Below are 12,944 nucleotides of genomic sequence, written 5' to 3' on the forward strand. Positions count from 1 at the left end.
TTCAAACTATATACACACATGTTGTATTTACTGATCTAAAGCAGGGGGGATCAAACTGGCAAACTGTCAAATTAGCATAATTGTTGTGACAATGAAAAACAAAGTAATCTAAAATGATTTAAACATGAAAAGAGAGAATGTTAAGCGGGATAATGTCCCAACCAATCATCTTGTCATTTTCCAAACAACCAGTAAAATGGCAGTTAAAAGCAGATTGGTTGACACTCTCCAAGCTTTTGATAACTCTCCGCATCTATCCTTGGTCTCCTAAAAGGCCATATTTACAGACCATCTGCAGTATTTAAAATATATGTCAACTGGTAATGACTAACCCTGAGCACAGCTACAGTAGGTTCTGGAAAATTGATTGGTTACGGCTCCTGAGCGGGCGGGGTTTGGTGGACTTGTAAGACTGCGAATTCGCAGCCTTGCGAGTCAACCAGCATAACCCCTATGTGCGGTGTGTAAGAGTGGCTAAACTTCCACAAAACAAAGCTCTGCATACTCCCAGCTCCTCATTCTGATCTGTGATTCCAGGCTAGGTTCCTAAGATTTAAAAAAACGACTGGTTTGTAATTTAATCTTGTGCGAGAAAAGAAAGTATGTAAAGTAGATCACGGTGACATGGGATTTCTTATACTCATTTAATGATGGTCTTAGATGCTCATTGGTGATTCAGTGCTTAATTTATTTGATATGTGGAGTTGTTGCTTCTGGCCTTATGCCATCCTGGTAAAGGAACCCATGCGAGGAGAAATGCTTTGCAAATGGCTCAGTACAATTTAATAAAATAATAAATACACAGGCTATGATGTACTCTGAAATAAAAGCCTAAACAATTAAATATTTAAAAAACAACAAAAAAACGACGTAGTCCACTTTGCAGAGATGGCCACCAAACGTGTGGCATTATTTCTACAATGTAAATCAAAACATATTCATCCCAAACCAGCTCGAAGATAGCTCTGACATAGTTTGTCAAGGGTCCATCCTACACAAGATAATGACCAAAACATGTATAACAAGCAAAAAAGGAGAAAAGCTAGAGATTTCAGGTGCACTCGTGGGCCTGTCTTATGGTCCGATCAACAAATTTAAAAGAAATAATCTGTATTAAAAATTAACCTTTATTAATATTCTCATTTAAAAAAAGGGGGGTGTGTATATTCCCTCCTCTTCACAAAAAATGAAAGAAAACGAAGTGCGTTAAAGTAGGAAATTGTGCTTTAAAAGAAATTATCTGTGTGTGCCGTTTAATTGTATACTCAATACTCATATATCATGTACCCTTTATTGTAGTCCAACTTTAATTCCCTTAATCAGGGTATATTTTGGCTTCACTCTTTGTTGGATAATTTTTCCTCCTTTTGTTATTTTTAGAGGATGATCGGCATGATCCACTATTTAACACATTGTTGAACACTATAAGTTTATGAATGCAACGAAAAATGATAGTCTTTGATCTTTTGTCTGGGCTCTCTGCCAGTCCTCAAATTGTAATATTTTATGATACTTTGTGTCCCTATTAATACATTTATTGTAAAGATCATCCAATTTCTCAAAGTTTTTAAAAAGGTACAGCGCTGCTTTCTCTTTGTTTGTTTTTCTTGTGTACCATTTACAGGAGTAACTAACCTGTTCTCAGCGGCTGCTAGGAGACCACTCATTTCAAGCGCCCTTTTGGTCCCAACCCTAGGTTGGTTCCTACCCTTCTTCCTTAAACAGTACTAACATTATTACTGTGTAACTGCAGCAATTACAAACATTCAAGGTGTCCTAATAATAAAACAAGCAATAAAAGTATAAATTCAAAATAAAAAAAGTGGCCACCGGAATAAGCCCCAATTACTCAGATGTCTTGTGCAGCAAATAAACATCTAGTACTACAAGAACTGCTTGCCTTTGTCGCTGAAGATGATGTCGAGGGGAAGAAGGCTCATGTCCTTGGGGTTTGTCAGCAGTAACGTTCTGCTGAGCTGCGGACTGTGTAGATGATCCTTGCTTAGCACCAACTATGGTATTGGCCTATCAAAATAAAATAAAAAATGAAAAACTGTTCCTAAAAAGTAGAAATGTTAAAAGAGAATCAGACAAACAAAACAGATTACATTTTTAAAGAGCCAACATATATGCGTGCAGAGGGAAAACCACAGCCAACAATAAATATAAATCTATAATCATCTCTTCTCCCCTTTGAGGTGAAGTACCGCCACTAGAGGCCACACGACGGGACTCATGGAGCTGCAGAAAGGCTGCGCAGCGTGACCTCTGACATCAGGTCACGCAGCCACAGAGCAGCACATTGGGGTTTGGGAGCAGACGTGCAGCGTCTGAGCTGGTCTCAGTGGTGCCCGACATTAGATTTGCGCATGCGCAGGCCAATCCCGGGATTGGAAGCTCAAATCCCGGCGTTTTTAGGGCCAGATCCCGGGATTGGCCACCCTGACTGGAACCCTTTCCAATCTATTCAAGTCTATGAATGATAGTTAAGGCTAACTGAAACTGATCTATCAAGAGTACAAATATGTGGGCCAAATCTGGAGTTATGGCTAATCCCACCAAAGTAGATAAAACAGTAAGCCTTTCTGAAATAAGAGCGTTATGTCAGAGCTGGCAGCGGTGCATGCCCAAACGATGCAACATTCCACTTGTTCCATCCAGCATCATCTAATGGCTGTTAGCACACACTTGAATTCTACTTACAGAGCTGATGAGCAGCATTAGATTTTTATTATGTAGGACAACAAAAGAATAGAAAAGTGGCAGAAAAATTATACTTTAAAATTGAGATTTATCCTTGTGCATTGTACTTAGCAATCTAAGTCAGTTGCAAGAAGTGACAGATATACTGGCAAACTCAAATACATATCAATACAACATATTGTCCACACACACATTTTATTTATGTTAAAAAGGAGGGGAAGACGTCCCTGTCTCTACAGTACAGTAGACAGCATTGGAGGCTGTGCGCACCCCCCGCCCTACCTCCATTTTGACCGCAGGACGCTATGGTCCGGAGGTTGGGCTTCCCCCATAGCTACCCAGATCCTGCCTGTGTTCTATCCTATTCAGGACCTGTGTAGAAATCACGTGTAAAGGGACATGGGTTAACCCCTTTTACACTACCGCTGACCCGGTCAATGAGGGAAAAACCCAGGTTTTTGCAGCGGTTTTAAAAGGGGTATAATTGAATTGCACAGTTTCACGCAACCAAGTGGGAGCCGTATTCAGAAACAAATAAACCACCCCCATTGCGCCTGATCTCCTGATGGGTACAGGCAATGCAGGGCTATATTACCACTAGCATAAAGAAATACTTTTGTTTTTAGGTGGTTCACACATTAAAGACAATAATTACCTTTGGCTGTGAAGTTATGGGTGTTGCGTTTAGCAAGGGTTTGTGAGGAACGGTATTAGTCTGTGGTGTGCTGATCCGGGGAGACACATATGATCTTGGGGATGAGGCATCCGATGTCAGAGACATAGGAGACTGATTAGATTGTGTTGCTGAAAAAGAAATAAAAAAACAACTTTTATTAATTCAGTAAGGGGGAAGGGAGGGGAAACAGCGTTTTCCTGATTAGCTTTACATTTTGCAATGTCATCCATAAAGTAACCTGTCAAAATGAAGTCAGAACAGCACTATGCACAAAACTATCTACAAATAAAGTATAGAACAATTAAAATCTGTTGATTAAAATAATGTTAGTGCATTTCATCACACATTGCAGGGTGACTGGCAGACATCACTCACCTTGTGCAGACAGCTGAGCAACTTGGGAGATTAAAGACGTAATGTTGAAAGCAGAGGGCCCAGCAGTAATGATCTTGTGAAGTATAGACTGTAAAGAAGCTTGTGTCACAGCAGCTGTAAGAACTGATGCAAATACATTCAGTTAGTCATTTGGGAATATAGATGGAAAATAGTTATACATCTCTCTCTCTCAATTATTTATCTGGAAGCATATCCATTTAAGGGGCAGACTAAATGGTCCGAGTGGCTCTTATCTGCTGTAAAAGCATTTCATTGAAGGAACCGCTGTATTGGAATGTTATTTATAGAAATCTCATACTTCATTGTGCTTAAATATATAGAGGGATAACCAATTCCGTGCGATTAAACATCGGAAGTGAATGTTCTGTTCCATTGTTTAAAAGATTTTTTCATGGGATATCAAATTACATCTACTGTAAAAAATAAAAAGGTTCAGTGACAGGTGTGTTTTTTCGCCAGCACAGCCCTGAAAAGCCAAAGCTTGGGGAATCCAAACACATCCGTAGAAGCCAAAATCTCTAAATACCTAATAAAGTATCATTTTATTTATAAGCGATTGTTATGAATATGGGGATGATCAACATTAGGTCATGAAAAATCAATATCATGGACTGTACGATGGGCAGATAGATACTTTATATTCACAGCAATAACTGAAACAATATGGCCACAAGATGGCAGCAAACCACCAAGCAAGCATTACATACAGATGTTTGTGCACGAACATTTCTAGTAATATGAATACAATAAGGAATTTCATTTAAAACTGTCAAATGTGAAAAAGCAACAAGGATTTGCAGTGATAAATATAAAAAATAAATAAAAAAAGGTAGGTATGGACATTACCCAGAAAAACAAAATTAACAACCACAGCGAAGCGATCAGGCACTTATTGGGGAAAATGACAAACATTTCGACACCATAGTAAGAGGTAACCATCTTTGTTACAGTTAGCACTGGTGAAACAGTTTAGCTTTGATCCTTACAGAAGCAGATTTATGGTTTTACATTTGTTTTTTTTACAGCAAGGACCGGTAAATTGGGCATGGTTAGTGTTGAAACCTTTCCTTACATCAGTTGGGGAAGCCAAGCTGCAACTACAGACAGCCCCACAATAATAAGCCAATCATTTGTTAGTGTAGGACATTATAGAGCAGGGGAGTCATCATGGTGGCTTTAGATCTACTGCAGGGGTATTTAACATGTTGGAATACCCTACTATAAAACTGCTGGATAAACCAGAGTACACTGGCAGTATGAGAGCAATCGCCTCCTCTAAACAGCAGGGGATGGCGCTCGGTTATGGCAATTGGTGATGGACAGCTGTGGATGAAAGCAGTAATGTCTGCTTTCAGTTATCGCTAGTCAATGCGGTCTATGCAGTCACCAATCCCTGCTATTATTGGTGTTATATGAGAAAGCTAAGGAAATCTTTTTTACAAACTCAAAATCTATAGATGTCAGTACTTTCCTACATTTAAAACAAACCAAAAAGAAAACCCAAGCGGTTTCTTCACCTGACGCAGTCTAATAGGGGAATACAATTGGGAGAAAATGTTTTGCGATGTAAGAAACCTAGCATACCAGGCTCGCAGTTCTCATGCTAATGAGACCTGCTACGCCCAATTAAAAAGAAAGGTAGCACGATTTTCAGCGCTAAAAACCCCCACGACGAGTGTAAAAATTACACTGCTACGGAGGGAGAGGGGATGCAAATCCCAATGATGGTCCTTCTACCGAATACTGCTGCTTTTTATTTACATTTTCCAATGAATTCCCCCCTAAACATCTGACATTGCTACCTGAGCAAAGCTTGGACAAAACAGCCAGCCTGTGCAGGATTTTCCAAACATTACTCTTAAGGCATCCATAGCTGGCTACACTGCGCCACATATCCTCCATTCTAGCAAACTGACAATATCTCATCTTGGTACAATCAAAGGATATCCATGCTTAAACACAGGTGACTTTAGTGTCTCAGACCGTGGGAATTAATCATCTGTTCAAGCATGGAAATACGTCTTTCCAACAGGATCATGGGGGTTGGGGGAAGGCTGAAAAATATACGTGTAATAACGCAGGAACACCACCACAAGCACCCCTTCTTCTGCAGCAGGCTGTTATATTAGGAGGATAGGCAGCTTTAAAGGATTTCCAGTGCGGGTAGTACCAGACAGTCATGCTTTAGCTGATCCCCAACAGTGGGGACTCCGACACTAGTTTCTCAGAGATCGTAATCTCAGGAGCCCAACAGTTGGTATCCAGATTTACATGGGCTGTTTTCCCTTGGGTCTCCTGACAGTCAGAATCCCGACTGTTGGTAAGCTATACCATATCCGCTCAAATCACCTGACCCAGATTATACACCCATCAAATATCAAAAAGTAATAGTATAAAAAAGGCGTTTCATATAGCTGTTGAAGGAAAGGAATACTATACTATTTCTAACAGCTGGAAAAGGCTGTTAAAATACATTAATTTCATTCATATTTCTCAAAAATAAATTCACACCAATTAAAAATGTGGAAAAAACACATCCTCTTTGTTAAGTGTCTCAATCTTGGAACAGAATCTAGATGCTCACGTATAAATAGATCACAGTCAGCCTGTATCCAGGGTTCTTGGGAGTGAGAAGAACTGGTTTAAAATGTATCATATGCATTAACTGTAAAACCTGTCCAGACCAAGCTGCCTACATGCTACCTAAGGCTCACCCATTAACCGATTAGCCAGTACTACAGAATGACTGTTTGGTTTTGTTATGGAATAGAAGGTAATTCTGAAAACAAATGCAAATCATTGTTTATAGACCAACTGCCAGTAGCACTGGTAAGAACAGTCTGTATAAAAGAGGTTTATCTTAAGTGTTTAGCTGGCAACACCAACTGACAGGTTGGTCAACCAGTCTAGAATAAGGTTAAGCAACTCAGGTACCGCCTTGTTGCTGGTTATCGGTACAGAACACTCTTACAGAGCTAAACTTGGCATACATTTCCCCACTGGGCCTGAATGAGCATCTATGGAGCAGAATTACTGTACAACACGGTGGTGGGCCGAGAATGATTGACTACCTAGTATACTGTATTTACATAATGGTAAAGAAGTTCTTGGACTATATTACTGTACATCATTGGAGACCTCATTCATGCGCATTGCTGATTTCCAAGACACACATCTGGTGGTTAAACAAAAGCATTACACTCCCGGCACTGCCATATGCCACACTAGCCAGATTGCGCAACGCTCCGCCACTCTTCCTCTGTCAGGCCAACCGCCATATGTATGAGAAATAAGCATGGCAACATCTGTATTATACAAAATCAATAGAGTCAGCGCTTAACATTTTGAGAAAGAAATGAATGCTATACCTTCATTAATTTTGGAGATATCCACATTAGAATTGTTAATCTGCAGAGTGGCTTGCAAGGCAGGAAGCAGCTGTCGCAGGAGATTGGGGTCCTGCAGTATTTGAGGAATAGGCGATTGTGGCACCGGTGACACAGGGACTGTAGATGAGGAGGAGGAAGAGGGAGGAGCAGAAGATGGGATTAGGCCAGGAGCAGATGACGTGGAGGGAGTTGTACAGGATGGTTTATCAGTAGATGACGATTCTGAAAGCAAGAACAAACTTAATTTAGAGATCAGGGGAGGGGGGTACGACAACTACTGTATAAACATGTGTAACATAATTGGAAAGGTGTTTGATATTTTTTTTTTCATGAAAACAAATTTTACAAACTAGATAGACTTCAAAAAGACATTGTGTGCGGATACCCAAATACACATTAACTTTCAAATAATATCAACGTAACCTTTGTCTTCTATTAAAGTTCAAGTACAGTACCGTAGGCCTGCTTTGAGACCCTAACACAGTTCGTTATGGTGTTTTCTAAGCAGCAATTCCACAGGTCTGTTTATAGGTGTTCATGGGAAGTACCCATAGCTGCAACCTGGCGGTCTACCCAAGATATTAACAAGGTACACTGTAGACTTTAACTGGGTGAATTTGACCCCAACACAATGAACAAAATCAGTGTCAGACGCTTACCATACAACATGCCCAATAGAAAGAAACCTCATTACAACATATCTATTTGTAGGAGTTAAAACAGGTGTACATTGAATTTATAAAAATAAAAAATAAATTGAGTGCTATTCCTGTATTCTTTGTTATGTGCTACATGGTCATATTTGCAAATTAAAAAAAAAAAAAAATTATATATATATATATATATATATATATATATATATATATATATATATATATATATATATATATATATATATATATATATATATATATATATATATATATATATATACATATACAATGACGGAATACGAAAAGGGGTTAATATTCCAGTTTGTGGGGTCTATGTATTAAGTGATAAAGTGGATGAAACTAAAAAGGGAGGATGTTGTCCATGGTAACCAATCCACTTGGAAGCAACATTACGCGCATTCTATAAAATACCTAGCAGCTTCTTTCACTGCTTCATACATACAGACCAAAGAATCAGCCATACAGCTCCTAACTAGCATGTTACAGGCCTTAGATCTCATTTCCAGACAAATCGTATCCCTGTGTGCTGCACGGCCAACAGGAAAGGTATGTACAATTCCATACTGTTGCACGCATCCTACATCGCGGTCGTCACTGGCATCATGCAATTGTGTAAGTACTGCCCAGTGCAGGGCCCAGTCGCCCAATGGAACTGGCCTTAGGAGCTGGCTGGAAAAAACAAACTGCTGTGGGACACTTAAATTGGAGTTTAGGGTTATGAGGGATGGACGATTGCATAGCTCTGGTTGGTGCCCATTAAGTTTGGTGTACACACTTATGCAGAAGGAAAGAGGTTTCAATATCACAAGCTCTGTTATTGCTCTGATATATTTGTAAGGGGGGGCAGACTCATTTGGCGAGTACAGTATCTGGCGAAGAAAATACACACTGACCGAATGTTTCAACAACAGATTTTTATTTTATCCTTTTTTCTTCTTTTTTTTTTAAAGTATATACACACACACACAGCATTGTGACATTGTACAATGTCGCTATTTAATGCGCTGGCATCTGAATTTATATAAAGCAATTTACAGGCATCACAAAGCCATTCTAATTTCAGCTTTTCAGTGAGGATCAGGCACCATTTTCACTGCGGTGAAAGATATATCATTCAAAGATTTTGGCAAAGTCTTTTGCAATGAAAATCTTATAGTGTGTATGGGCCTTTAAATATAGCTGTGACTATACCATAGCTTTAATTTCTTGAGCTTGTGGAACATTTTGTGGAGGCGAATTTGCAATAAACCTACAATCATATACATATAAAAAAAATTATAAAGCATGTTAACATTGTGGGAAAGTAACAATTTAACATGAAAGAAATAACAATTTAGACATGGCTAATTCACAGTTTAATAGCTTTGGACATGTGTTGGTAGCACAAATGGTCAGACGTTAAACAGGATACAGAGTGAGCCCAGTCATGATCTGGAAAAACTTAAGGTACATTCAAATACAGAGGCAAGGAACGAAATATAATAAAAGGAAAATAGAAGTAAAATTATGCTCTAAAACATAGCAAATATTTTCCAAATTCCAAAACCGTCACCAAATGGGAGGTAGGGGTATTTCCCTCGTGTTTTTCCACCCATATCTCAGTTACATTGACGTGAGTACCAAGTGGTTAAGGGGATGCAAACTTAAAAAAAAAAAAAAAAGGGCTTCCCAGAACTCATCACTCCCAAATGGAGACAATACAATAACAGCTGCAGGAAAAAAAAAATTATTTCCCCTTGTGTTTTTCCATCTTACTTTTGGTGCACATACCCAATAAGCTTGTTTAGGCTGCATTCCTAAACACACAGTTACATACTCTTACATTACTTTAGGTATTAACAACTTAGAATTTGTGGTTTCATATTTAAATATTACATTTAAATATTACATATTAAGTTATTCATACATTTTTTGAAACTGTAGGATTGTGTCAAGTTTTCGCAAAACAGTTATAGGTTTTAAAGAGGTTAATGCTGTTCTTATTGCCTATTATGCAGAAAACAAGGGTTTGAGAACCGGTATAATTCTGTTTAGTGTTTGTTCCTGGAAATTTTGAAAATAAACTTGCTCTTTTATGGAGCTATTCAATTGTTATGGGTGCTGGGCATCTTTACAAATGAGGGCACAATGAAGCAATTCAATTGTTGCGCAATTTGGGCACTTATAACCACAAGAGGGACCACTCTTTTCACAGCCTCCTTAAATGCAAGAACAAACAAACGTGTGCAGTTCATTGTTTGGGTGCCCTAACCACTTTCACAGGTTTAGCCAACTTGCACAACTAAACCTGGTCATTTTAAGTAGATCAATACTAATAGTTACCTGAATGGAGAAACAAAATTGCTCCGTCAGGCACCTATTGGTATAGTCACCCAGCAGAAATGTAATCACCATCTCAAAAATGTTTTAATCTAATATCAGCTAAATATTTACACGTGAACATATTGTACAGCAGGGATGTCAAACTCATGGCCCTCCAGCTGTTGTGGAACTACACATCCCAGCATGCCCTGCCACAGATTTTATATAATGGATTGCTAAAACTGTGGCAGGGCGTGCTGGTATGTGTAGTTCCACAACAGCTGGAGGGCCATGAGTTTGATACCACTGTTGTACAGTGTTCTCCGCAGTGCTGTTTTTTCAGGCACTCTACCGTCTGGCATTCCCACAGCAGGTCCGCAGCTGTTTCAAAACTTGTGCTGGCTCAGTCACAAGTCAATTGTAGCTTGCAGTCCTGCAAATAATCAGGAGTGGCAGTAGTGGCTCCTGATTGGCTTGCAAGACTGCACAAGTTTTGAAATAGCTTCTGACCTGCCGCAAGGCTTTTCCACTGCACTGCTTGGCTCCCTCTTACCTCGCCAGGACTTCCCTCTCCAGCGCGGAGTCTCGCATCTCACCTGGCGGGAGCTCCCTCTCTCCGGTATAGTGAGGAGGAGAGGGAGTGATAATTACCTTTGGCATCAAGCATGTAGGTAATGTAACATAACGTGTAATAGGCATTACAGCGTGCGGCATATGTAATGGGCATTATGGGGTGTGGTAAAATAGGTATTACAGCGTGGCATAACGTGTAATGAGCATCACGGCATGTAATGGGTGTGTTCGGTGTAGTAGGCATTACAGTGTAAATTTTTTGCGCACACTGTCTATTTTTTATTTTTAGTGTGTGTTTGGTGGTGTGGGCTGAGATACTAACTGCAATGACTGCCAATAGGCGGTGCTGAACACGCCCCTCTGACAATGCAGCACCCCACTTTTATATTGCGAAGACCCCCTCCAGCTGCCACTCGGGTAGAATTTTTGGTACTCTTTACTTAGAACGGCGCCCATCGGGGTGATCGCGGGATCGCGGGCAGTACATAAACGGCCGCGACGCGATGCCCGCGATCACCGCGATTTTCCCATAGGGAACAATGTTAAAAAGTCAGATTGATCGCGATTTTGCATTCAATGCCTCAATGCCCGCGATTTTACCATAGGAATCAATGTTAAATGGGCTACAGATCCCAAATAGGCTCAATTAACCGTTAAATGTCACCCCAATTTTTTTACGCCACCCCACGATCCACGCCAACCCGAAGCGTGGCGAGCGCAGCGAGCCCGCGAGGGGCGGCGGTACGCGTCCTCCGACCTTTTCATGCCCTACTATCCACGTCGGCGTGGAGTTGAGAATAGAATAGTGTGGCGAGCGCAGCGAGCCACCGAGCCCGAAGCGTGGCGAGCCCCGCGAGGGGACGCGGATACCTTCACAGTTATACGCGTCCCCTCGCGGACTTCACAGGTGTCCGTGGCGACGCCGACACCTGTGAAGCCCGCGAAGGGACGCGTTTACCTGTGAAGGTATCCGCGTCCCCTCGCGGGGCGCGCTGCGCTCGCCACGCTTCGGGCTCGGTGGCTCGCTGCGCTCGCCACACTATTCTATTCTCAACTCCACGCCGACGTGGATAGTAGGGCATGAAAAGGTCGGAGGACGCGTACCGCCGCCCCTCGCGGGCTCGCTGCGCTCGCCACGCTTCGGGTTGGCGTGGATCGTGGGGTGGCGTAAAAAAATTGGGGTGACATTTAAGGGTTAATTGGGTCTATTTGGGCTCTGTAGCCCATTTAACATTGATTCCTATGGGAAAATCGCGGGCATTGAGGCATTTAACATTAAAATCGCGATCAATTAGGCTTTTTAACATTGTTCCCTATGGGAAAATCGCGGTGATCGCGGGTACACGATTTTGATGTACCCGCGATTTACCCGCGATTTTTTACCCCCGACGCCGGCGATTCTGATCGCGGGCGCCGTTCTAGGTAAAGAGTACCGAATTTTTTTCTGGGGATAACACCTGTAGTAAAATTACATGTAAAATACAATGGGGGAGGGGGGGGGGGGTAATTGGAGAAACTAGCAACACAACACATTCTAATAGGATTACTTTTCAAAATAGTGATTGACCTGGCACGTATCAACGGTCGTGGTATAGCAGGTCGACATTAGTGTTCATTCTAGCACCCGCTATCTTTGAAAACCCATGCAGTTCCTCTTCCCTGCCTGGGGTGTCGCTGTCTGCTGTGGTGTTTCTAGCACAGGTCTGGTTTGCATATCAGCACTGATATACAGACTACACTGTGCTAGAAGCACTACAGCAGACAGCGACCCCCCAGGCAGGGAAGAGGAACTGCATGGGTTTTCAAAGATGGCGGGTGCTAGAATGAACACTAGACATGGTTTCGATTGACCATGGTTTGGTCGACCACCCTTAGTCAACCTGACGTTAGATGTGTAAAGATAGTTGGCGGCCGATAGATCGGCAGTAATGCTAGTTAGACACCGGCGGCTGATCGCCGGGACCATGGCCGACTGACATTCAGCACCTCTAAATCCTGAAAAAGTCCAGAGTATATGCACACAGTGTCCCCTCGCATAGCTCACAATAGGCACACTAGTCTAAGTTTGTCCACTTGGATCGTAAAGAATGATCCAAGTATACGGACACCAAAAATCCTGAAAAAGTCCCATCAACCATGGTCTCGTCGATCAGCATTACTGCCGCTCTAGCAGCCACCAACTATCTTTACCAGTCTAAGCTGGTCAACTAAGGGTGGTTGACCATAACATGG

The 12,944-nt window shown here is 41.4% G+C and overlaps 1 protein-coding gene across 4 annotated transcripts in view; it reads right to left on the minus strand.

Moving 5' to 3' along the window:
* WAC (WW domain containing adaptor with coiled-coil) overlaps positions 1-12,944 on the minus strand; it is a 62,481-nt gene that overhangs the window by 10,391 nt on the left and 39,146 nt on the right. For all 4 annotated transcript variants that reach the window (XM_083188908.1, XM_083188907.1, XM_083188905.1 and 1 more), the window contains 4 exons: positions 7,144-7,386; positions 3,755-3,877; positions 3,359-3,507; positions 1,901-2,025 (listed from right to left, as the gene is read on the minus strand). In XM_083188908.1, coding sequence (XP_083045034.1) covers positions 1,901-2,025; positions 3,359-3,507; positions 3,755-3,877; positions 7,144-7,386 — 640 coding nt within the window. The remainder of the gene's footprint in view (positions 1-1,900; positions 2,026-3,358; positions 3,508-3,754; positions 3,878-7,143; positions 7,387-12,944) is intronic.

The sequence above is a fragment of the Crinia signifera genome, chromosome 5 (genome assembly GCF_055691185.1).
Source record: "Crinia signifera chromosome 5, ASM5569118v1, whole genome shotgun sequence".
Lineage (NCBI taxonomy): Eukaryota > Metazoa > Chordata > Amphibia > Anura > Myobatrachidae > Crinia > Crinia signifera.